This window comes from Manis pentadactyla, chromosome 16, assembly GCF_030020395.1.
Source record: "Manis pentadactyla isolate mManPen7 chromosome 16, mManPen7.hap1, whole genome shotgun sequence".
In the NCBI taxonomy this organism is placed as follows: domain Eukaryota; kingdom Metazoa; phylum Chordata; class Mammalia; order Pholidota; family Manidae; genus Manis; species Manis pentadactyla.
In genome coordinates, this window is record NC_080034.1 from 39,851,221 (window position 1) to 39,874,635 (window position 23,415).

At 51.4% G+C, this 23,415-nt stretch overlaps 1 protein-coding gene across 6 annotated transcripts in view; it reads left to right on the forward strand.

Moving 5' to 3' along the window:
* GRM4 (glutamate metabotropic receptor 4) overlaps positions 1–23,415 on the forward strand; it is a 119,436-nt gene that overhangs the window by 45,349 nt on the left and 50,672 nt on the right. For all 6 annotated transcript variants that reach the window (XM_036887087.2, XM_036887083.2, XM_057493931.1 and 3 more), the window contains one exon: positions 10,942–11,158. In XM_036887087.2, the coding sequence (XP_036742982.2) occupies positions 11,047–11,158 (112 nt within the window). In that variant the 5' untranslated portion in view covers positions 10,942–11,046. The remainder of the gene's footprint in view (positions 1–10,941; positions 11,159–23,415) is intronic.

The window sequence follows — 23,415 nt, forward strand, 5'->3', positions numbered from 1 at the left end:
GGCCAGAGGTGGCTGCAGGATCCCAGCCTCAGTCTGTGGCTGCCTGGCCTGGCTTGTGCATGGAACAGAAAGAATAGAGTCAGCTGGGAGGGTGGTCAAGGCTGGAGGCCAGGACTCAGGGATGCAGAGCAGCTCCATCTGTGCTTTGCTTCTGATATCTCCTGGCTTTGAAACTCAGAGCACGCTTTCATCTCTCTGAGCCTCAGTTTCCTCATCCACAAAATGGGCACAGTGGTCCTAGGCTTTCCTCTCTCTCTGATAGTAATAGCTCGCATTTGCCGTGGCCCCCTGTCGTGAGCACTTTGCATGTACTGGCTCACGCAGTCTCTCTGCTGGTACCATGGCTACTTGATAGTGGAGGAAACCGAACCCCGAGAAGCTGCTCCCTTGCTTAAGGTTTCATAGCTAGATGGCAGGCTGGCTCTAGAGCTGTAATTTTTCCCATTTTGCAGCTGGAAACTTATGTGCTGTGCCAGGCATTAGGGAAGAGGAAGGAAAGGGAGGTGCTTTTAAACACTCACACTCACAGGAAGAGGGTTGGAGTTTCTGTCAGGCGGCCCAGAGGTCCCCACAGTGATGGCCTTACATCCAGCCACTTGGCTGGGGTGCCACTGGCCTTATGGAGGTCAGGGTGGGGGTTTCATCCCTGACTGCTCAGAAAAGCTTTGAACAGTGCATCCTCCTTCAGGGGACTGTGCCCTGGGTGCTCTGAGGTACTCACCTGCCTCCAGTTACTGCTGTTTTCTCTGCATGGTGTGGGACACCGACCGCTGCTCTCAGGGGGTCCCCAGATTCAGCTAGTTTGGGAGTCAGTGACCCAGAACTTGAGCTGTGGGCACCCTGGGGCCCCACCTGTGTGCCAGCCAGGGTCTCCATATGTGGGCAGGTGTGTAGAGCTGCTGGTCAGGCCTGGGGCAGCTTGAGAACAGGTTCAGGTTCTATACACACACACACACACACACACACACACACACACACACACACACACACACACACACACGTGCATGGACACATGCCCGTACATGCTTATGCACACATGCACAAATGTGTATGGGCCTTTGCACTAGCTGCTGCCTTTGCTTGAAATGCCCTTGCCCAAATACACATGTGCCTGCCTCCTTTGTCTCCTTGGAGTCTTGACTCACGCGTTACCTTGGCAGAGGGCTTCCCTGGCCACTCTCTAACAGTTCCCTGCTTTTCCCCTTGTATTTTCTCCTGGACTCTTATCCCCATCTAACAGCTCCCTATCACCTTTCCACTGCCTGCCTGTCTAGACTGGGAGCCCCACTAGGAAAGTGCTCACCTGTCTATTCCCAGTGCTCAGAACTATGCCTGGCAGGCCATCAGTGTTCAGTGATTGTCAGTAGGAGGAATAAATAAGTGAATGAATGTGCTGTGCACTTGTGTGCTCAGGGCGCATGCTCTGGCACGTGCTCACGTGTGTGTGTGCATACACACACACACACACACACACAGATGCACTTGGCATTCATCTTCATTGTTGCTCAAGCCCTGAAGCAGCTTTTGTCTTTCCCCACATGGCATGGACCTCCTTGTCACTCCAGAAGCCAGAGAGTGAGAGAGGTTTATTTATGCACTTCCTTCCCACTTCCTTCACCCCTTCTGTAAGCGCCAGGCTCTACTGGCTGCCAGCTGCAGACACACTGTGTGTCACCCAGGGATCCCACCTGTCCCCTTCCTAGGTTGTCCTCCAGGATGTAGTGGTTGGGGGTAGGATGAGTCCCGGACCCCTCAGCATATCCCTTGCCAAGCACAACCTAGAATGCTTGTTGAATTGACAAGTAGATGAAGCATCCTAACCTGGAGGACATGCCTGGTACCTGTGGAGCAGTCCTACTTGGGACTGTGCTGTTCTGGAGAATGAGAGCTCAGGAGGGCTGCCTGGACAAGGTGGCATATGAGCTGGGCCTTGATGCACTGGGAAGATTTGGACATGGGGAGATGATTAATGCGTTCTGAGGGCAGGTGAAGACAGGCAGAGAAGAAGAGAAATTGGGCCGAAAGTAGGACACTGGTTGGTCAGATGCTGCTGGAATCTGGGTCCTTGCCTGGCACACAGCAGGTGATCAGAGTGCTGGGTGATGGGACGGAGGGAGCCAGGGAGGCAGAGAGGTGAAGGCGCAGCATCCGGGGTGGGGCGGGCCCTTTGCCTTGCCGGTGTGAAAGGTGAGGAACCTTCCCTGAAGAGAATGGCAATGGGCCCCCCAGAGGTCCCCAACTCTGCTGGGCTGCAGAGACATTAGAGCCCCACTGGCCAGGCCATCACAGCCACGCTGCCCACGGGGTCCCCAGGGTGGTCCCCACCTCTCCCCTGTTCCCTGCAGGCTGGGAGGGGGCTGGGGAGAAGGAGAACCTTGGAGGCCTGCCAGCATTCTGAGGAGCCGGTGTCCCCACCCCACAGGGCATAGGATGGCTTTGCGGAGAGAGCCCTGATAGGGGATGGGGGCAAGCGGGGAGGCTGGGGGAGCCCTAGGCGGTCAGGAACCAGAGAGAGGGCCAAGAGAAACTGTGAAGGGCCGCAGAATGATTCGCCGGGAAAGCTCACCTTTTGAGTGCTTCCTGCCTGCCAGGTGCTGTGCTGAGCATGTCCCATGAGGTCCCCCTGGTGACCCTCACCACCTCGTGAGACTGGGATTGTAATTTTTCCCATTTTGCAGCTGAGGAACCTGAGGCCTGGGAGGTGAAGTAACTCGCCCAAGGTTTCCCAGCCGGCTGGTGGAAGTGGGATCTGAATCTGAGCCAGGTAGCTCCCAGATCTGCTTGAAATTATTTGCCCAGGCAACTCGGGAGGGCCTGTTGCTGAGGAGGGAGCCGAGAGGGGCGGGCAGGAGACGCTGGCAGAGGGGACATGTAAGAGGATGCTGGTTTATCCCTAGGACCCTCTTCTGGAGGTCATGCTTTCCCCTCCAATCATCTCCAGGCTGGGGACCTGTTCCTGGGTCTTAGGGATCGCCAGAGGCGGAGCAGGGGCCTCTCCTGAGCTCCTGAAGTCAGGCTGGGGCCGTGCTTCAGGCTGACACCATATCCTGCAGGAACCCCACACTTGACGCTCCCGCCCTTTATGGGAACAGCTTGCAGAGGGGCGGGGGCGGGCTGGGGCTGAGGACTGCTGTCCGAGGCTGGGCTCAGTGGGGACGGGCTCTGGTCCTGATACCCAGACATCTGTCCATCTGCTGTCCCTGATTCTGCACCTGAACTAGGGGAGAGGCGGGGAGGTGGCGGGGAAGGAGGAATGAGGGGTGAGTGAGAAGTCGCCCGCCCGCCCGCTAGTGTGAATGGCTCTGTCCAGTCCCACTCTGCCCCCTGCCCCTCTGCTGTGTGTGGCCCTTTTGACTCTAGGCACTGTGTTGGGAGAAAACATCGGAAGAGGAGACAGGCTGCTTTTAATTAGGAAGATAGTGGATTCCTGGGGGTGCGATTAGCGCTCTCTGCTGAGAGCCAGGCAGAAAGGGAGGCCTGCAAACAAACCAAGAAGCCGTCTTGTCTTTTCTGGGGGCTTTGCCGTGAAGGCAGGCCGCACCCTGCCCTGGCAGTCTCCTCCTTCTCCAGTTCCAGCAGCAAATTCAGGGCACTTCTGTTCAGAGCGATGACCCAGGGGTGCCATTTACTTTGTTTTGTTTATTTTTAAAAAGTTTTAAAAATATGGATATTTTGGGTCTGTACAAAAGCACAGCAGAGTGGTCGGTGAGCCCCCGTGGCCATGCCACTCAGCAGCTGTCCGCTCTCAGCCAGTGTTACTGACTTTTTCACATGCTCCCACCAAGATCCTTTTCGAGCAAGCCTCAGACGTCATCATAGCACTTCATCCTGAAAAATTTCCGTCTGAGCTCTAAAACAGTAGGTCTTAACTGGGGACAATTCTGCCCCCTGGGGGACATTTGGCAATGTCTAGAGACACTTTCGGTTGTCACAGCTGGGGGAAGGGTATGCTACTGGCATCTAGTGGGTAGGGTATGGGATGCTGCTTAACACCCTAGAGCACACAGGACAGCCCCAAACAAAGAATTAAACCCCCCAAAGTGTTAATAGTGCTCAGACTTAGAAACCCTGCCCCAAGAGATAGGAACCCTTAAAGACCAACCAGCCAACCTACCTCAACTATACCACCATTATCAGGCCTTAAAAATAACAACTATCAAACATCCAATCAGAGTCCACATTTGAGAGTCCATATTTTCATGCTAAGTGCACTCTGAAGCAGAGAGGACTGGGCTAATTTTCAGGCACAGGCAGGAGAGGGGACAAGTGTGGTTTGTTTTCTAGACAGGTGCTACATTTGCATGATTCTACAGGCAAAGCATATAAAGGGTCTAAGTGAAAGGTTCCTGCCTGGCCCTGTCTCCAGCCACCTGGTTCCTTTCGAGCTGTTTTGTTTTGGAGTAGCGTGAGTATACACTGAGCCTTATACAGTGAGCTGGGTGCCGCTTGCACACAGGTCTGCAGCTTGCTGCTCAGTTGCTGTTGTGTTTCCTGTATGTCTTGGAGAGCTGTCCAGAGCAGAGCATGGAAAGCTGCCCTGTTCTTTTGCACAGCTGCATAGTATACCTTGGCTAACTATAGCTTCTTTCACTGGGATGTTTCCAAAGTTTTGCAATTAGCTGGTGCCATGGTGAATAGTAGTGGAGATTGCCGGGGCAGTACATAGTACTTACCATTTTACAAGGACCACAAGAACTACAGAAAGAGGGCTTGGCAATTAATGTGTAGCTGCTCAGCAGATCCAGAAAACCAATCATCTGGGGGGCATTGTAGGGGCTGAGCCAGGCCATGCCCTTTCCTAATGGGCATCCTCAGTGGAAGGTGGGTGCCACTGTCCCTGGGAATAGAAAAGCTGTAGACATAGGCTAGGTGGGCAACCACTTGTCCAGGGGGTGTCCCCAGTCTTCTTGCCCTAGAACATTTCTCACCCTCAGTTGCCACAGAAACTGAAGTGCTGGCCACAAGTTTTTGTTTTTTTTCTGGATAATTATTTTTTATTGAAGGGTAATTGACACACAGTATTACATTAGTTTCAGGTGTACAACACAGTGATTCAACATTTATATACATGATAATTCTAGGGACCAGCTATCACCATACCAAGTTGTTACAATATTTTGACTATATTCCTTATGCTATACATTACATCCCGGTTACTTATTTATTTTACAATTGGAAGTGTGTGTGTATATATATATATATTTTTTTTTTGTTTGTTTGTTTGTTTGTTTGTTTTTGTGAGGGCATCTCTCATATTTATTGATCAAATGGTTGTTAACAACAATAAAATTCTGTATAAAGGGTCAATGCTCAATGCACAATCATTAATCCACCCCAAGCCTAATTTTCATCAGTCTCCAATCTTCTGAAGCATAACGGACAAGTTCTTACATGGAGTACAAATTCTTACATAGTGAATAAGTTACATGGTGAACAGTACAAGGGCAGTCATCACAGAAGCTTTCGGTTTTGCTCATGCATTATGAACTATAAATAGTCAGTTCAAATATGAATATTCATTTGATTTTTATACTTGATTTATATGTGGATACCACATTTCTCTCTTTATTATTATTATTGTTAATAAAATGCTGAAGTGGTAGATAGATACAAGATAAAGGTAGAAAACATAGTTTAGTGTTGTAAGAGAGCAAATGTAGATGATCAGGTGTGTGCCTGTAGACTATGTGTTAATCCAAGCTAGACACGGGCAATAAAACATCCACGTATGTAGAAGATTTCTCTCAGAACAGGAGGGGGGAGGTTCTAAGCCTCACCTCTGTTGATCCCCATTTTCTCACCTGATGGCCCCCCTGCGACTGTGCCTGTCTTAGGTTGTTCCTCCCTTGAGGAATCTTACCCGTCTCTGGCTAACCAGTCATCTTCCGGGGCCATACAGGGAAATGTGAAGTTGGTAAGTGAGAGAGAAGCCTTATTGTTTGAAAAGGTTAGCTTTTTACTTCTTTGCATATTTATGCCCTGTGGCTTCTATGCCGAGCATTTGTCTTGAGGTGTCTTTACCGCTTGGAAGAATTATGATACTCGGTAAATTCGATATGTGTCATGAATTCTATTTAAGGGTTGTAATTAGGAAGTAAGAAGAAAAGCTATAGAAGTAGCAGGTGGAAGAAAACCTGGGAAGATTGACTATTTCTTTGACATATCTTCTTGTAGAGTAACTTCAGCATGTATAGGTTTTAAACTACTAATTAAATTGCACACACACATTAACATAATAGGAGTATAGTTACATAACCAAAGCATACCTGTAATTACCAGCCATCTCCAGTGAAACCAAGAAAACCAGTTAGGCACCTTAGGCATTTATGAAAACTTATCTATGATATGGTGGATATTGTCCAACTGAACTTGAACAGTCTGAGAGAATTCAGACAAATTAAAACAACCCATTCCTGGGGACTGTTCACATCCCATATGTTCTTTTAACAGTAAATAGTCTGTAGTTGTAAGATTTTGGAGAGCTACAATTTGCACTTCTCCTAATTCTTGATTGAGTTCCAACAGTATAGATCCAGTCAAATTTGTTGTTTTACTGTATGTACAGGCCAGCTTAGATATCTCCTTCTTCATTCCCATAGCAAGTCCAGGAATTGGTGGGATGAGTGCATCTACAGCTGTAGCAGTGCATGGATCTTTGTTGGGGTTTTTTTTGATGATCATCTTCTGGCATGAGTCTTCCCGAGAGTGCTGATGTTGGAAGTTCTTTTTCATATCGTATCTTAGTTCATTTTCAGGGTAGCCAAATTAGGCTTTGATCTTCTGTATAAACACAAACAGACCCTTTGCCTACACTTTTATATGCCCTTTATATCATTGTGTAGAACTCATTGGAGGTCACCACACAGGAACTGCTTTTTTTTTTTATCATTAATCTACACTTACATGACGAATACTTTGTTTACTAGGCTCACTCCTATACCAGGTCCCCCCTATATACCCCTTTACAGTCACTGTCCATCAGCGTAGCAAAATGTTGTAGAATCACTACTTGCCTTCTCTGTGTTGTACAGCCCTCCCCTTTCTCCCACCCCCCTATGGATGCTAATCTTAATACCCCCCTTTTTCTCCCCCCCTTATCCCTCCCTACCCACCCCTCCTCCCCAGTCCCTTTCCCTTTGGTACCTGTTAGTCCATTCTTGAGTTCTGTGATTCTGCTGCTGTTTTGTTCCTTCAGTTTTTCCTTTGTTCTTATACTCCACAGATGAATGAGATCATTTGGTATTTCTCTTTCTCCGCTTGGCTTGTTTCACTGAGCATAATACCCTCCAGCTCCATCCATGTTGCTGCAAGTGGTAGGATTTGCCCTTTTCTTAAGGCTGAGTAGTATTCCATTGTGTATATGTACCACATCTTCTTTATCCATTCATCTATCGATGGACATTTAGGTTGCTTCCAACTCTTGGCTATTGTAAATAGTGCTGCAATAAACATAGGGGTGCATTGGTCTTTCTCATACTTGATTGCTGCATTCTTAGAGTAAATTCCTAGGAGTGTAATTCCTGGGTCAAATGGTAAATCTGTTTTGAGCATTTTGATGTACCTCCATACTGCTTTCCATAAAGGTTGAACTAACTTACATTCCCACCAGCAGTGTAGGAGGGTTCCCCTTTCTCCACAGCCTCGCCAACATTTGTTGTTGTTTGTCTTTTGGATGGCAGCCATCCTTACTGGTGTGAGGTGATACCTCATTGTAGTTTTAATTTGCATTTCCCTGATAATTAGCGATGTGGAGCATCTTTTCATGTGTCTGTTGGCCATCTGTATTTCTTTTTTGGAGAACCGTCTGTTCAGTTCCTCTGCCCATTTTTTAATTGGGTTATTTGTTTTTTGTTTGTTGAGGCGTGTGAGCTCTTTATATATTCTGGACGTCAAGCCTTTATCGGATGTGTCATTTTCAAATATATTCTCCCATACTGTAGGGTTCCTTTTTGTTCTATGGATGGTGTCTTTTGCTGTACAGAAGCTTTTCAGCTTAATATAGTCCCACTTGTTCATTTTTGCTGTTGTTTTCCTTGCCCGGGGAGATATGTTCAAGAAGAGGTCACTCATGTTTATGTCTAAGAGGTTTTTGCCTATGTTTTCTTCCAAGAGTTTAATGGTTTCATGACTTACATTCAGGTCTTTGATCCATTTTGCGTTTACTTTTGTATATGGGGTTAGACAATGGTCCAGTTTCATTCTCCTACATGTAGCTGTCCAGTTTTGCCAGCACCATCTGTTGGAAGAGACTGTCATTTCGCCATTGTATGTCCATGGCTCCTTTATCAAATATTAATTGACCATATATGTCTGGGTTAATGTCTGGATTGTCTAGTCTGTTCCATTGGTCTGTGGCTCTGTTCTTGTGCCAGTACCAAATTGTCTTGATTACTATGGCTTTATAATAGAGCTTGAAGTTGGGGAGTGAGATCCCCCCTATTTTATTCTTCTTTCTCAGGATTGCTTTGGCTATTTGGGGTCTTTGGTGGTTCCATATGAATTTTTGAATTATTTGTTCCAGTTCATTGAAGAATGTTACTGGTAGTTTCATAGGGATTGCATCAAATCTGTATATTGCTTTGGGCAGGATGGTCATTTTGACGATATTAATTCTTCCCAGCCACAAGCATGGGATGCGTTTCCATCTGTTAGTGTCCCCATTAATTTCTCTTAAGAGTGACTTGTAGTTTCCAGAGTATAAGTCTTTCACTTTGGTTAGGTTTATTCCTAGGTATTTTATTTTTTTTGATGCAATTGTGAATGGAGTTGTTTTCCTGATTTCTCTTTCTGTCGGTTCATTGTTAGTGTATAGGAAAGCCACAGATTTCTGTGTGTTGATTTTGTATCCTGCAACTTTGCTGTATTCCGATATCAGTTCTAGTAGTTTTGGGGTGGAGTCTTTAGGGTTTTTTATGTACAGTATCATGTCATCTGCAAATAGTGACAGTTTAACTTCTTCTTTACCAATCTGGATTCCTTGTATTTTTTTGTTTTGTCTGATTGCCGTGGCTAGGACCTCCAGTACTATGTTAAATAACAGTGGGGAGAGTGTGCATCCCTGTCTAGTTCCCCATCTCAGAGGAAAAGCTTTCAGCTTCTCGCTGTTCAATATAATGTTGGCTGTGGGTTTTTCATAGATGGCCTTTATTATGTTGAGGTACTTGCCCTCTGTTCCCATTTTGCTTGGAGTTTTTATCATGAATGGATGTTGAACTTTGTCAAATGCTTTTTCAGCATCTATGGAGATGATCATGTGGTTTTTGTCTTTCTTTTTGTTGATGTGGTGGATGATGTTGATGGACTTTCGAATGTTGTGCCATCCTTGCATCCCTGGGATGAGTCCCACTTGGTCATGGTGTATGATCCTTTCGATGTATTTTTGAATTCGGTTTGCTAATAATTTGTTGAGTATTTTTGCATCTACGTTCATCAGGGATATTGGTCTGTAGTTTTCTTTTTTGGTGGGGTCTTTGCCTGGTTTTGGTATTAGGGTGATGTTAGCTTCATAGAATGAGTTTGGGAGTATCCCCTCCTCTTCTATTTTTTGGAAAACTTTAAGGAGAATGGGTATTATGTCTTCTCTGTATGTCTGATAAAATTCCGAGGTAAATCCATCTGGCCTGGGGGTCTTGTTCTTTGGTAGTTTTTTGATTACCACTTCCATTTCGTTGCTGGTAATTGGTCTGTTTAGATTTTCTGTTTCTTTGTGGGTCAGTCTTGGAAGGTTGTATTTTTCTAGGAAGTTGTCCATTTCTCCTAGGTTTCCCAGCTTGTTAGCATATAGGTTTTCATAGTATTCTCTAATAATTCTTTGTATTTCTGTGGGGTCCGTCGTGATTTTTCCTTTCTCGTTTCTGATACTGTTGATTTGTGTAGACTCTCTTTTCCTCTTAATAAGTCTGGCTAGAGGCTTATCTATTTTGTTTATTTTCTTGAAGAACCAGCTCTTGGCCACAAGTATTTTTGGCCAGGACCAAATCTTAATGATTTCTTGTGTCAAATATAACCTTAGATTTGACATCAGCCCAGATCAGTATGCCCGCCTCTTTACCTGCCACCCTGGACAACTGAGAGCAGAGCAGAGGGTATGTGTGTAGGTATGGAGCACAGCGGGGATGGAGAGCATGGGGCATAACCAGCCCTGGGGAGTCAGGCAGGGGAGGACCCTGTGAGGAGGGCAGTGGGGATGTTGGGGGGGGCCCAGGTGGGAGCAGGAAGCTGCTGTACAGCTGAGAGAGCTGGGGCTCAGGGCAGGAGCCTGGAGTCTGCCTTTGAGGCCTCCCAGCCCTGTGTGCCAGGCTGCATGCACCCCAGGCCGCTGAGAGAGGGTCTTCCCTGTGGCTCTGCCCTCTGACCTGCCCTCTGGCCTCCTGGGATTCCCTCCAAGGGGCAGGCCAGGGCTGTGGGGAGCGGCTGGGACCTGGGCTCTGCCTCCCCTGGGCTGGGCCAGAGGAGGGAGCCTGAGCCCTGAGGGAGCTATGGGGTCAGGGTCTGCTGGGTGGTGACACGAGGGGCTGCCTGGGGAAAGGAGATGGACCAAATGACCCCTCAGGGCGCCTCTGAAAATACCTCCTCCCCACTCCATCCCCAGGCTGAACTGTCTCACCCACTGGGGGATTTTCTCCAGCTGGCATCTCCCAGCTCTTTTTGTGAATTGAGGCCCAAGAGGCTCTTGGAAGTGGGGAGGGCGCGGGTGGGGTAGGGTCAGGGGAGAGCTGAGTGGAGGCAGGAGGCGTAGGGTCCCTGGGCTGCTGTGGGCTGGGACCTGTCTAGCTCGTGTCACAGGGTTTCCCCCAGATGAGAAGAGGCAGTATCTGTGGGAAGGTCTGGGGGGTCCCAAGGCTGTGGGGACAGGAAGGAGATTGGTGTGCAGGGGAATGGTGCTGGCTGGGCAGGGTGGGGGTGTCAGCCACCCCCATCAGCGGCCCCTTTCGCCCCCAGATCCCCCAGATCAGCTACGCCTCCACAGCCCCTGACCTGAGTGACAACAGCCGCTACGACTTCTTCTCCCGCGTGGTACCCTCGGATACGTACCAGGCCCAGGCCATGGTGGACATCGTCCGTGCCCTCAAATGGAATTACGTGTCCACGCTGGCCTCAGAGGGCAGCTACGGTGAGAGCGGCGTGGAGGCCTTCATCCAGAAGTCCCGGGAGGATGGTGAGTCAGGCACCTGCCTGCAGGGTCCTGCTCGGGGACTGGGGGATGTCACAGCATAGTGGCTGAGCACTGCCCTAGAGCCTCCCCCAGTGCCCTGTGGGCTCTGCCTGCCCTGGGCCATTCCCCTCATGGGCCTCCGACTCTCCCCAGAGCACTGGGTGGCCGGGTGACTCCTGGGGGCAGGGCAGATGTGAATGACTTCCCACATGGGGACTGTCAGTATTCCTGGGGTGGGAGCCAGTGGAACAGCTGCTATTCTCAGGCAGAGATGGGGAGAAGAGGGTGTGGATGGAGGTGGCCTTGTTTAAGGAGGTTTCAGGGACCCAGGAGGCTCAGAGACCCAGGGGACAGGTGGCTAGCCAGCAGGTTCTTGGAGCAAGGCTTGTTTGAAGGATTGGGAATTTGGAATCGCTAAAATTGAGCTGTGTGGTGGGAGTGAGGGGCAGGAGCTGCAGAGTCACATTTCACACAGGCAGGGTGGGCTGGTTCTGGCTTCAGTGAGTAGGTGCCTCCCATTCCGATCTGGGAAATTGTAGGAAAGTGATTTTCTCCCCTCTACTTTCCCCCACTTACCACAGGCCACCTTTCCCCCATTAAGCTCACTGCATTCCCTTAATTGTCCTCAGAAGCTCTAGAGATAAAGCTTTAGGTTTTAGCAAGTAGTAAGGGGCTAACATAACAAAGGTCAGCACCTTGGCAGGCCCGAAGCCCGGGTCACTGAGTGGGTCGTTCTGATGGCTGTGCTGAGGGCTGCCCCCTGGGTTGGGGGAGCTTTGCCAAGAGGGTTGGCTTGCTGAGGGCTCTGAGGCCACCGGACGGCACCTGCCCTGTGTGGGTGTGGGGGGAAGCAGGGAGGCCCTCCCCGTCCCGACGACCCACCTCCCCACAGAGTGGGCCCCTCTGCCCTCCTCCCTGCCTCCCCCAAGGCTTGTCTCTAAATAGCTCACTGTGGCGCCCTGGACCCTGGGGGACAGCGTCTGTATATTTATAACTGTATAACTCAGGACTCTAATTGCTTTTCCTAAGGACCACAGAGTGTCCAGAGGCTGGCACTGGTAACACCCTGCGGGCATAATCCTGCTATAAATCTCAGATAAGCCCCTTTAATTGTACGGCTGAAGCAGCTCTGGTGCCTGTAACCAGGTGGAGAGGGCTGCAGGGCGGTGGTGGTGGGGCCGCGGTGGTGGTGGGGCCGCGCTGACTGTTGGCTACCACTGGGGGCCTTGCCCTGCTGTGGCCCCTGGGCCCGGAGTGGGGAAGCTGTGGGGGATGGGACTCCACTCCCACCTCCAGGCAGGTTCCCAGCGGCAGGCTGCCCATATGTCCTTTCCTCCTGTGCTCGGACATTGCCCCCTCTCCCTGGACTGGCCCCACTCTCCCTGCTCTGCTGGTCCTCTCCTCCTCAATGGCTTGCACTCTTCCCCAAACAAGCCCACCACCTTTCTGTTTAAGGTGCAACCTCTGCAGGATTTGGGGACAAGGTGCTGGATGAGGGCAGGGACAGAAGGTCCAGAGTTTTAATGTTCAGTGGTGTTCAGTCCGCTGTCAGGAACCTAGAAGCCACTCCAATCGTAGCCCTCTCCATGTTCCCAGCACGTGCAGAGTACCAGTTTTACACCTCTTGTCCTGGGTCATCCTTCCTACCCTCTGAGGTAGCTTCCCCTATTTTAAAGGGAGGAAGTTGAGGCACAGAGAGGCCAAATAATAACTGGTACCAGGTCACACAGCAAGTTAGAGATAGAGAAGGGGTTTGAAGCCAGGCAGCCTAGCTCCAAGAGTAGAGGTCTTGACTGCTTTAGTATTCTTGTCACTCTGTCACTCTGTCTCCTACTGCATTAACTGAGACCCACATGGACCAGCCCTGTGCAAGGGTTGGTATACGACAGTCACACACATATAGCCTGGAGGGACACACGCTGACATGTTAGGAGCAGGAGAGGCATGGGATTGAAGTGAGGTCTGGGGACTGTGCTTTAGCTGAAGCTAAGACTATACGGTTTGATTTTTACACAACCATCTAATCAGGCATTTGAGTAGTTAGGAAATGTAAAGGCTTCTAAGACTCTATCAAAGTCTTAGAAAAATGAGAGAACTAACTACTCTGCCAGGGCCTCCAGCTTGGGGCACTCCTGGCCTGGTAAAGTGCCCCTCAGGGTGCCCCTGCCCCCTCACTCCATCCCACCACTGAGGGCCTGGCCTCCCCCATCCCCACACTGCCCCTGCTATCCACCTGCAGGCTGGGCAGCCCCGGGTCCTGGTGGGCCCTGCGTTTGGGTATGGGCAGCTCAGTCTCCCAGCCCTGCCCACTAAATTAAATTTGATTTGGAGGAACGTGTTGAGGGGGTGAAAAGAGGAGAGGGAAAGGTGCGCTGCAGCTGGCCAAATTGAAATCAGAATTGAGCGGCCTGTAGAAGGAGGCCGCTGTACCTTGTAGCCTAATCCGCACGAAAGATTAAAGGTGTCTTTGGCCGTATATTGTATTGATTTGTCCTCTGAAGTATAAATCATCTGTGTGTTGCTCAGAGGAGCGCCAGGGAGCAGGGCAGAGGGGAGGGCATGCTCGCCAGGGTGAGGCTGTACATGAGAGCCATGGTGAGCTCGGCCGGCAAGTTCTGGCTGCCTACTGTGCACTGGGTTCTAGGTCCTTCAGGGCAGCATAATTATGCCCAACTTATAGATGAGGGAACTGAGGCCACAGGGAGTAGGTCACTTTCCTGACGCCACAACCAGAATGTGGAGGAGCTGGGACTGGAACCCAGCCGTGTCCTCTCCTCTGGGTGGGGAGCTCCTGGGTGACAGCCAGCACAGATCAGGCCATTGACTTAGGACTTAAAGAAAGCCCTGGCACTGGTTTTCCCAGCCCCCATCACTGTGTCCTCCCACTCCAATTGCTCACTTAGGTAGCATATGCCCCGGGCCATCCTGTGGCCCTTGACTGAGCCCTGCTTGTGCCAGGCACCCTCCCTGCATTTTCATGAATCCTGGTGACAACCGTGTGGGCTCTGTGTTTTGGTCCTCATTTTATAGCTAGGGGGACTGAGGCCTAGGGGTGAGGTAGCTGGCCCATGCTCACACAGCAAGGTGTTGGAGTAGGACCTGGAGCCAGGCTGTCGGACTCAGGCCTGTCTAACCCACGCTCTCTGTCTTCCAGCTCACTCACAGAGGTAGCCGCACATGGTTAGTGGGCAGGCCCTGGCAGACACACCTGGACCCCAGCTCGGCCAGGTACTGGCTGAGGGATCCTGGGAGAGTCCCTCTGTCTCTCTAGGTTTTGGTTTCTTCATCTGCACTATGGGGATAAATCTGGCTGTTGTCAGAACGAAACATGCTCCTCGCTCATGGAGGTGAGAGCTCGTGGACGCACATTGGAGGGCTGTTATCAGGGGTCCAGCTGCCTGGGCCTCAGCCATTCCTGGTGTCCGGCCATTCCTGGGGAGGTATGGGGACTGCTGGAAGGCCTGAGGGGGCTGTGTGGGGCCCTGACTGAGGCTGCAGGTCCAGAGAAGACAGGGCTAAGGACAAAAACCACAGGCCAGTCTGGGTCTTACAGGATAGCTGGTCTGGTGGTGACAGGACAGCTAGCGGAGCTCCAAAGGCAGCCAGGACAGGACTCGGGTATGTGGGGAAGGTGCACATACGTGATTTTCTGGATGCATGACCAGCAGGCCTGCCTCAGTAGGGGTGTCCGTGGTCAGGCCCATGTGCATATGTGCACTTGTGTGAGGAGACTGGTGCATCTCCCATCTGGGTGCACGTGCAGCCAGGACCCTCTCTTCCCTGCAGGCTGAGGCTGCAGAGGGAAAATCAAGGAGTACGACAGGCTGGGATTAGGCATGTAGAGCAGGCCCGCCTGGGCGCCTAGGAGAATGTGAGTGAGTCACCCTGGGAAGGAGAGACAGGCTGGAGGGGGCAGCACAGACCCGGTCCAGTCTTCAGTGCCTCCCATCACTGTCCTAGCCACTCTCAGGGGCTGGGGTCTAGAGTATATACTTTTATAACCCCACAGTCTTTCCATCTCTGTGGGAACCCACGTGAGCCTCAATTTGCTTGCACTCTGTGCTGCATTTCACAGATGAGGAAAATCAAGGCTCAGGGAAGTTAAGGGGCCTGCCTAAGGTCACACAGAAGTGTCAAGTATCAGAGTCAGGGCTCCTGTGTGGGTGAGGGTAGAATGGGTGATACTAGGTAACATTTATGGAGCCCTCCTGTGGACCAGACCTTGTTTTATGTGTTTCTTCATATGTGTTAACTCGTTTAGCTTTCAAGACAACTCTATTACACGGATGGGAAAACAGGCTCAGAGAGGTTAAGTAACTCCCCTAAAGCCACAGAGCTGGAAAAATAGCAGGAGTGGAATTTGACCCAGCTGATGATGTCCTCACCTCGAGTGCATGTAACAGGAAGTACACAGGTCAGCTCCTGGCAGGGGCCTCTCCAGGGAGTCATCCAAGGAGTTTGGATCTGGTCCTCTTTGGGTGTGATTCCAGGACCCCAGGTACATCCAGGCCTGCATTCCTAGGGCAGGAACAAATGGCCTCTTTGGGTGTGGCAGGAAGCAGCATGGGGACCTCAGGCCTGCTTCTTGGAGGATGTTCTGTCCCTTGCACAGTAGGAAATTCCAAAGCCTCATCTCCCTGCTGTGTCCCTGTGTCCCCCATTGATATTCCAGAGATGCTGGTGAGTCAAGCTGCTGCTGGTCTGACCTCTGGCTCCAACTCCCAGGGCTGAGTGGCAGACTTGCATTTAGATGGCCCCCATCAGTACAGCAGCCTGGTGGTGCAGCTACTGGCAGGGCTGGCAGCCAGAGGCCCGAGGCTGTGGCACCTCCTCATCGCACTGGTTACATGACCTCTTTGGACTCAGCTTCTCTGGCTGCAAACAGAATGCTCCCCTTCTGGAGGCTCCAAGGTGATAAGGGAGGAGCTTGGCCAGCTGGAGGGGCCAGTACTGCTCATGTTCCTGGGAGACCAGAGAGAAGAGATTTGCTCCAGGGCACCCCCAGGATCCAGAAACTCCTAAGGGTGGACACTTAGAGGGCCTGCTCCCCTTTCTGCTTCCTCCCCCTCATCTCCTGACCTTATCTACTTCCACTGCCCCTCCATCTCTCTGCTCCTCCTATACCAGCCTACTAGCTACTCTACTAACACTCCGGGCACAAGCCTGCCTCAGGGCCTTTGCACTGGCTGGTCCTGCTGCCTGGGAAGCTCTTTCCTTGGCTATCCATGTGGCCTGCATCCTCTGTGCATTCAGGTGTCTTCCCAGTGTCCCCTCTTCAGAGAGGCCTCTCTGACCACTGTATCTAAAATAACTCCTTCTTCAGCCCATTACTCTTCATTCTCTGTTCCCCACTCTGTTTTTCTTCATAGCACTTAACAAGTAAAATTTTATTTGTTTATGGTCCACAGGGGCAGAGACTTTTTTCCTGTTTTGTTCTTTGCTGCATCCCCAGCCTCTAGCACAGTTCCTGGCACTATAAGCAATAGTAGTTGCTTAGTAAGTGTTTGTGGAATGGATGATTGATTGTGAAATCCAGACACCACTACTCACTTCTTCAGCTCCTTTCCCATGCCTGGGCCTGAGAGGTTGCCCTCCAGCCTGCAGAAGGGCAGATTGAGGCTGACAGAGTGTAGACACTCGTGGGTGAGGTCAGGCTGCCCTGGGACCCCAGCCTCTTCCCCCCTGAGCTCCCTGGCTGTCCCTCACCCCATGCTGACTCACTGAGGACAGAAATCCTTCCCTGGAGGCAGAGGCAGGGATGTGAGGACTCGGGGCCTCTGCCGCAGGTCGGGCTAAGGTGTGGGGTTCTGCTCCCTTCATTCTCACTAGCTGCCTGCCTTGGGGTGTGTCAGCTGAGGTGCTGCCTGTCCTGAGGGCAGGGTGGAGAAGAGGCTCAGCTCAAGTCTCCCAGCTGGCCTGAGCTTCCCGGATTTATTTCACACAGCACTGGGTTCCCAGCCCCTGTGTGAGGAGAGGAGATAGCTAGCTCTCAACGCGTGTGGGAAGAGCAGGACACAGCCAGACCAGGCACCCTTCCCTGCACGCGGTTGGTGCTCTGCAGTTTGTCTGAGTGAGTGGAAGAAGGGATATGATGGTGCATCTGTTAAAGTGAAGAGATGCACTCCAGGCTGCAGGGGCCCAGCAACAGCCCAGCAGGGCTGGGAGGAGGAGGAGAGTATGTGGGCAAGTGCAGAGGGACGAAAGGGCACGCCAGGTGGGGAAACAGCATGAGCAAGAGGCTGGAGGTAGGAGAGGACGAGGCAGATGGGGCCCTGGTGAGGGGCTTGGCCTGGTCCTCTGGTCCTCGTGGCCATGGAGTGAGGACGGATGTGGGATGGAGCTGAGCAGAGTTTCTTTTAGGCCAATCCTGTATTTTAACATTTTTTGGCCGCTGGGGTTGTGCCTTCTTGCCGGAGGGAGTGTATTGGTGCTCACCATCCCCGCCTCCCTTGTCCCACTTGCTTGGGGCCCCGGGGTTCCTCTCTGCCCATCAGGGCTCTGTGCCAAGGCCCCTTCTCCCTGCCCCAATGATACCCACCCAGGTGTCAAACTTAATCCCTGGGCTTACTTGGCTCTGGGCTCCTCAAGGCTGAGGAGGGACAGGCTCCGCTCAGCTCTGTGCCCCTTGCCCTCCCTTATACACAGTGGGGCCTCAATAGATGTTTGCAGAATGAAGAAATGAGTGATCAGATGACTAGCCGTTCACCCTGGGGCATCACTGCTCTTCTGGGGCTTGCTCCTCCTCTCATCTGTAAGTGTTAGTGCCTTGGCTTCTTAAGGACCAGCTCTGATGTCCTGTGGGCTGTGGCTTCACAGTCTGTGGCCCCTGACTCCAGGCATCCTCATGAGCAAAGGCTTATGTGACGGCAGCTTGTGCTTCATAATTCTGGCCCCTCTGGAAATACCCTTAGGCATTTGCCAGAGACTGTTTATTTTGGTGCTTCTCTCAGAGGAGAGCTGAAAAATGAAACATCCCTCAAGGCCTAAAGGAGTGGGTGTCAGAGGGTGACACTTCAGGGCTTGGTCTTTGGTTCTAGGATGACTGGGGCCAATTGCATGGGGACAGAACCTGGAGCATGCAACCTTCTCACCCCAAGCAGATAAAATGTGGTTGAAATTAGCTGGGGTTGGCAGAGCTGGAAGCAGGGAGGCTTCCTGCCACTGGTGTCAGCTTGGTTTATGTGAGTGTTTGGCTTATAGCGTCTTCTCAGGGTGACCTCTGCATTCTCCCTCTGGCTCCCTCCTGGAGTCATAGCCCAGGGATCCAGCAGCCAGAGCCCACATGCCCTGCCATTTCTCTAAGGATGTAGGAGGGAAGAGGGTTCTGCTCCTCAGCCAGTCCCCACCATTCCAGCTTATCGAACAGGCTACCCTGAACTTGGGACTCATCGAATCTTCTGCTCCTCTGTTCTGCTGCTCGTCACTCTATCGAGGGTAGAAATTAAGTGGACCTGGCATGGGTACCCCCTGCTGAACCAGAAGGCCCACCCCATGCCAGCTGGGTCTCCTGGCTGGTGCTTGGAGATTGGCAAGGTGTTGGTGTCAGTGTGACTGCCTGGTGACTGCCAGGTCAATCTCTGTCCTGCTGTAAAGATGAACCCTGAGGTTGCCTGGGCTGCCCAGGGGATTTCGCCTGTCCACTCTGATTTCTCTGCCTCTCTGGCCTTTGGCAAGGTGCTGACACTTCTTGATTTTGTGACTCTCCTGGGTTGAGTGTCATCTGGCCACTTCTCCTGTTCTCTCTAACTTGTCTCTGATGTGCTCACCCAGCCTGTCATGACAGGAGCATACTCCCATCTGAGTGTGCGTCTCAGCTTGACGGGAATGACAGGAGGAAAGAAGACATTAGATACCAAGCCCTTTTTGCTTTAAATTACCCTCCCTTCCCTCTTGGACAAGAAGCAACATTTTCTTTCACTGGCCTCCTTTGTGAAATATGTTGGAATATTTCTTTGGGGTTTGAAAAATTTCCCTCTGCTGGGTGCAGCCCTTTCATTGCTTTGGCCTTCCGAATCCTGTCCTTTTCTGGATGATACAGTAGAGTGGAGGGGCTAAGAGCCCAGATGCTGGCTCTGCCGTGAGCTGTGTCACCTTGAACAGTCACTTAAGGTCCCAGGGCCTCAGTTTCCACCTTGTGAAGTGGGGATATTAACAGTATCTCCCTTATAGGTTACTGCAAGCAATAAATGAGTTAATACATATAAAGTACTTGGCATAGTCTGCACCCTGTACTGAGCACCAAGCTGCCAGTGGTGTCAGTTGTCCTATTATTAATCGGAGTGGGCCTTGGGGCCCAGTTCTAGCCCTGGCTCTGTGTCAGGGTGGCTCTGTAATGCTGGGCTGGTTGCTTTGCCTCTCTGAGCCTCAGCTTTATCCCAATGTGAAGGTCGGGGTCGGGGACCTCTGAGGTCCCCCTGACATGGGTCATCACATCTCTCACCCATCTCTCTTGTATTTTCTATCTGTCCTCACCACATGGAGGTCTGGGCACCATGGAGTTGGCCTCTGGCTTCTAATGTGCCCCTTGTTCTTGGGTGCAGACCTGATCCAGAGTAGCCACATCAGCAACAACTTATTTCCTCAGCCCCTTCAGCCTCTTTTGTTTCTTCAACTCTGATCCTTTGGATAAATAAATCTCTAAACCTGGTTTGAACACCATTTTCTTCCCTTGTCATTGTTTCTTTCTCCTTCCTTTGTGAACGCCTCTTTACTGGGGGTACATTGGGTTCTATCCTCCCAGGCTCCCAGGACGGGGGATCCCTTCTGATTTTTTCCCCTTTGTTAAAGAGCAAGTGGTGAAGGCCTTTCCCCACCTGCGGCTCCCCAGCCCAGCTTCGGGCCTTGACCTCCAGGAAGCCCTCTTCACCTGTTTGCTGACTGCTGGACTTGAGCCTGTTTCCCTATGTGAGGTGGGGTTCCCAGCTCTCCATGTCCCCCATGCTGAGCTGCTCAGCAATGTCCTTAAAGCCAGCCCTGTCCCCTCTTTTCCCTACAGCTCTGGAAGGACTCTGTGAGCTCAATCTTTTCTTCCCTCTTCGCCCTGAGGCTTCTTCCTTCAGGCTGGTATGGGGCTGTTGAGTGTCCTGGCTTGGCTCCTGGTCTGAGCCTCATCCCTTATTCCTGTGTGACCCTAGGCAAGTCACTTTCCCTCCCTGAGTCTCCAGCTCTTCATCCACAAGACCAGGAGGGGGCTGTGTGCCTTCTTCAAAGGGCTTGTGCACACAGACACACGGAGCGATGACCACAGCCATTTTTACCTTGTCATTCTATGTCCACCCACCCCACCTCCTCCCAGAGCCTTTGGGCCCCAACAGGCCTGCTCTGTCCTCTTACTCTGCTTTAGTCTTCACAGCAGTGCCCATGAGCTCCCGTGTAAAGTTGTATCCTATAGTGATGCGATACACTCACTATCACTGGCTAGGCTGGTGTGAAGACCCCTGAACCTCCTATTTTTTTAATACACATGTTTCCAGAGAACGTCTCATTAACTATCCTCACAGAAGCTGCAGGCCCTGGCCCCAGCCTTGGCCCCTGCACAACCACCCTGAGAATTGTCCCCATTTTACAGAGAAGGTGACTATGGCCCAGACCACCCAATGGCTTGCTAGGCTCTCTCTGCTTGGTGGCAGGGCTGGGGTTTGCACTTAAGTCTTTGCAACTCCGGAGGTTAAGGGAAGGAAGGTCCTTTCAGTGAGGTATTTGAGTCCTTTCACCTGGCCTTCTCCAGGCACATGCTGGGGGTTTGTCAGATGAATGGACCTGGGAGCACCACCACTACAAAGGCCAGATGTTCTGCTCAGGGCCTGGAAAGCAAGAGGTGAAGCGGCACCTGAGGTGGGGAATGTGTGTATATGGTGTGTGTGTGTGTGGGGAGGGTGGGTCAGGAGTCACCAATCACGGTGGCCGTGTATGAGCCTGTGAGAGGCCCTGTCTAAAAGTGGATATACAGGCCCCAGAGTTGAGAGGTGCACATCCCCTGGTCGTGGGGGTCACCCCTCCAGGGCTGGCTCCCCTCATGCTCCTGGGGTTTTCAAGGACTCACAAAGACAGAATCCAGGCCTCTAAATCACACAGAGCCTGCTCTGTGGGGCTGGATCTGGTAAGGAGGGGAGTGGGGGCATTTCTTTCTTCTGCTCTTCAGCCCTTTCATTCCTTGCCTCTGTGCAGCAATTCATTCACTTGCTGAATAAATATTTGTTGAGTACCTACTGTGTGCCAGACATTGACCCAAGGCACTGGTAATACAGCAGTGGACTAAACGTATGAAGATCCCTGGCCTGTGTGTTACATTTGGGGAGAAGGCCAGAGGCAGCTTACAGTAAACAAGTACATACATCAGTATGTGATATAATTTTAGGTAGGCATTGCTGTGAGGAAGACTACAGCAGCATGAGTGGACAGAACAGGGCAGGTAGGGGAGACTGTTTCATATGAGGTGATCAGGGAAGGCCTTCTTGCAGAGGTGACACTGGGCAGAGCCCCAAATGCAGTGAAGGAGTGAGGCATGTGGACATCTGTGGGAAGAGTGCCCCAGGCAGAGGAATCAAGTACAAAGGCTCTGAGGTAGGAGCCTGCCTGGCCTTTGGGGAATAGCCAAGAGGCAGGAGCAGAATGAGTGAGGGGGAGAGAAGTAGGACAGGAAGGGGAAGATTCCTTGTGGCCCACTGTGAGGGCTTTGGTTTTGCTCTGAGTGGGAGCAAAATGGGAGCCACTGGAGGGTTGCGAACAGAGGAGGGATGTGAACAGATTTGGGATTCTAGGCTCCCTCTGGCTATTGTGTGGGGAATAGACTGTGGGGCTGAGGCAGGAAGGCCCGTGAGGGATGATGGCTTGGACTGGGGGCTGGGGTGGTGAGAAGGGACAGATTTGGGGTGTGTTTTGAAACCGCAGCTTGCAGGACTTGCTCCTAGGTTGCATGTGGACCGAGAGCAGGGGTTTGCCCAGACACTCTGGGCTTCAGCACCACGGACAGCAGCACTCTCCTAAGGGCCAGACATCCGGGGAAGCCCTGGTTCACTCTGGTTCCCAGCAAACTGCCAGTTCTCTTATCAGTCGCAATGAATCCACATCAGTAAAGCGCAGGTCCCTTCCCTTCAATTTTGTTATCAAGTTCTTTTTTAGCCAAATTCATGGCACTGTTGTGAATAATTTTTGTACTGAGGCAGGTCTGAATGCAGTTACATAGCTGGGATGAGAAGTTTGGAAGCAGTTGTCTCCAAAAATCTCAGCATCTGGCCAAACTGTTGTTGGGGGTGGGGGGGCCAGAGTGGGAATGGTGGGAAGAGGAGCATCCTTGAGAAAGAGGTGAGGGGTGGAGAGTCTTGAGGAATGGGTGGACCTGTCTTGGAAGATTGGGGGGGTGTTCTGGGTAGGGGAGCTGCATGATGCAATTTGTTCATGATGTCTTCCTTGGGAGAGTGAGGGGGAGGCAGGATTCCTGAAAGAGCAGCAGACTGACATGAGGGGTGAGCAGAGCGCTGCCGGCCTCCCTGAATGCCACGGATTTATTTGGGCTTGTCTTTGGGCAAGCCACTGTTCTTCTTGGCTCTTGGTTTCAGCATCTATAAAATGGGGAAAATTGTAGCCCCTACTTTGCTGGTTATTGTAAGAATGACAGAAATGGTGAATTAGCCATTGAAAAGACTGAATAGGGCTGGAGGGGTTGAGGGGCTGCCTCTGAGGCCTCAGACCCCAAGGGTAAGGGTGAGCACTTGGCCCCTTCCTGGTTGGGCTTCTCCCGTTTCCTATCGTGACTGTCCACCTCTTTCTCCCTGACTTGCACAGAGCATTGTATCTGCGCCCCATTTTGCTGTAGACAGCATGATCATATGGATATTCTATGTAAATTCTCATTTTTAATGAGGCAGAAGGAGAGCTAACGACCATCTTACAGAAGTCTTGGGGCCCTGGGGAGGCCTTGGGATTGGGGGGAGGAAGCAGGACAAGCAAGAGGAGAGAAGAGGGAGGGGGGAGAACGAAAGCATGGGGTGACGTAGCCGGGGCTGTGGAGTGGGAGGCGAAGCAGGGGCCCCGGTTAGCGTCTCCTCGAGCCTGCCCTGCCTGCCCCATTTTACAGATGGGGAAACAGGCTCAGAGAGAGGAGGTAACTTGCCAGTCACCCCAGAAGAGTTTGAAAGGCAGATGGGAGGGAGAAGATGGGCTGAAGAAAGTGAAGGTGGAGGCAGCTGGGACTAACCTCTGGTTTGTGGGGCTCAGTTTCAGTTTCCTTACCTATAAAATGGCTATAGTTACCTAAGATG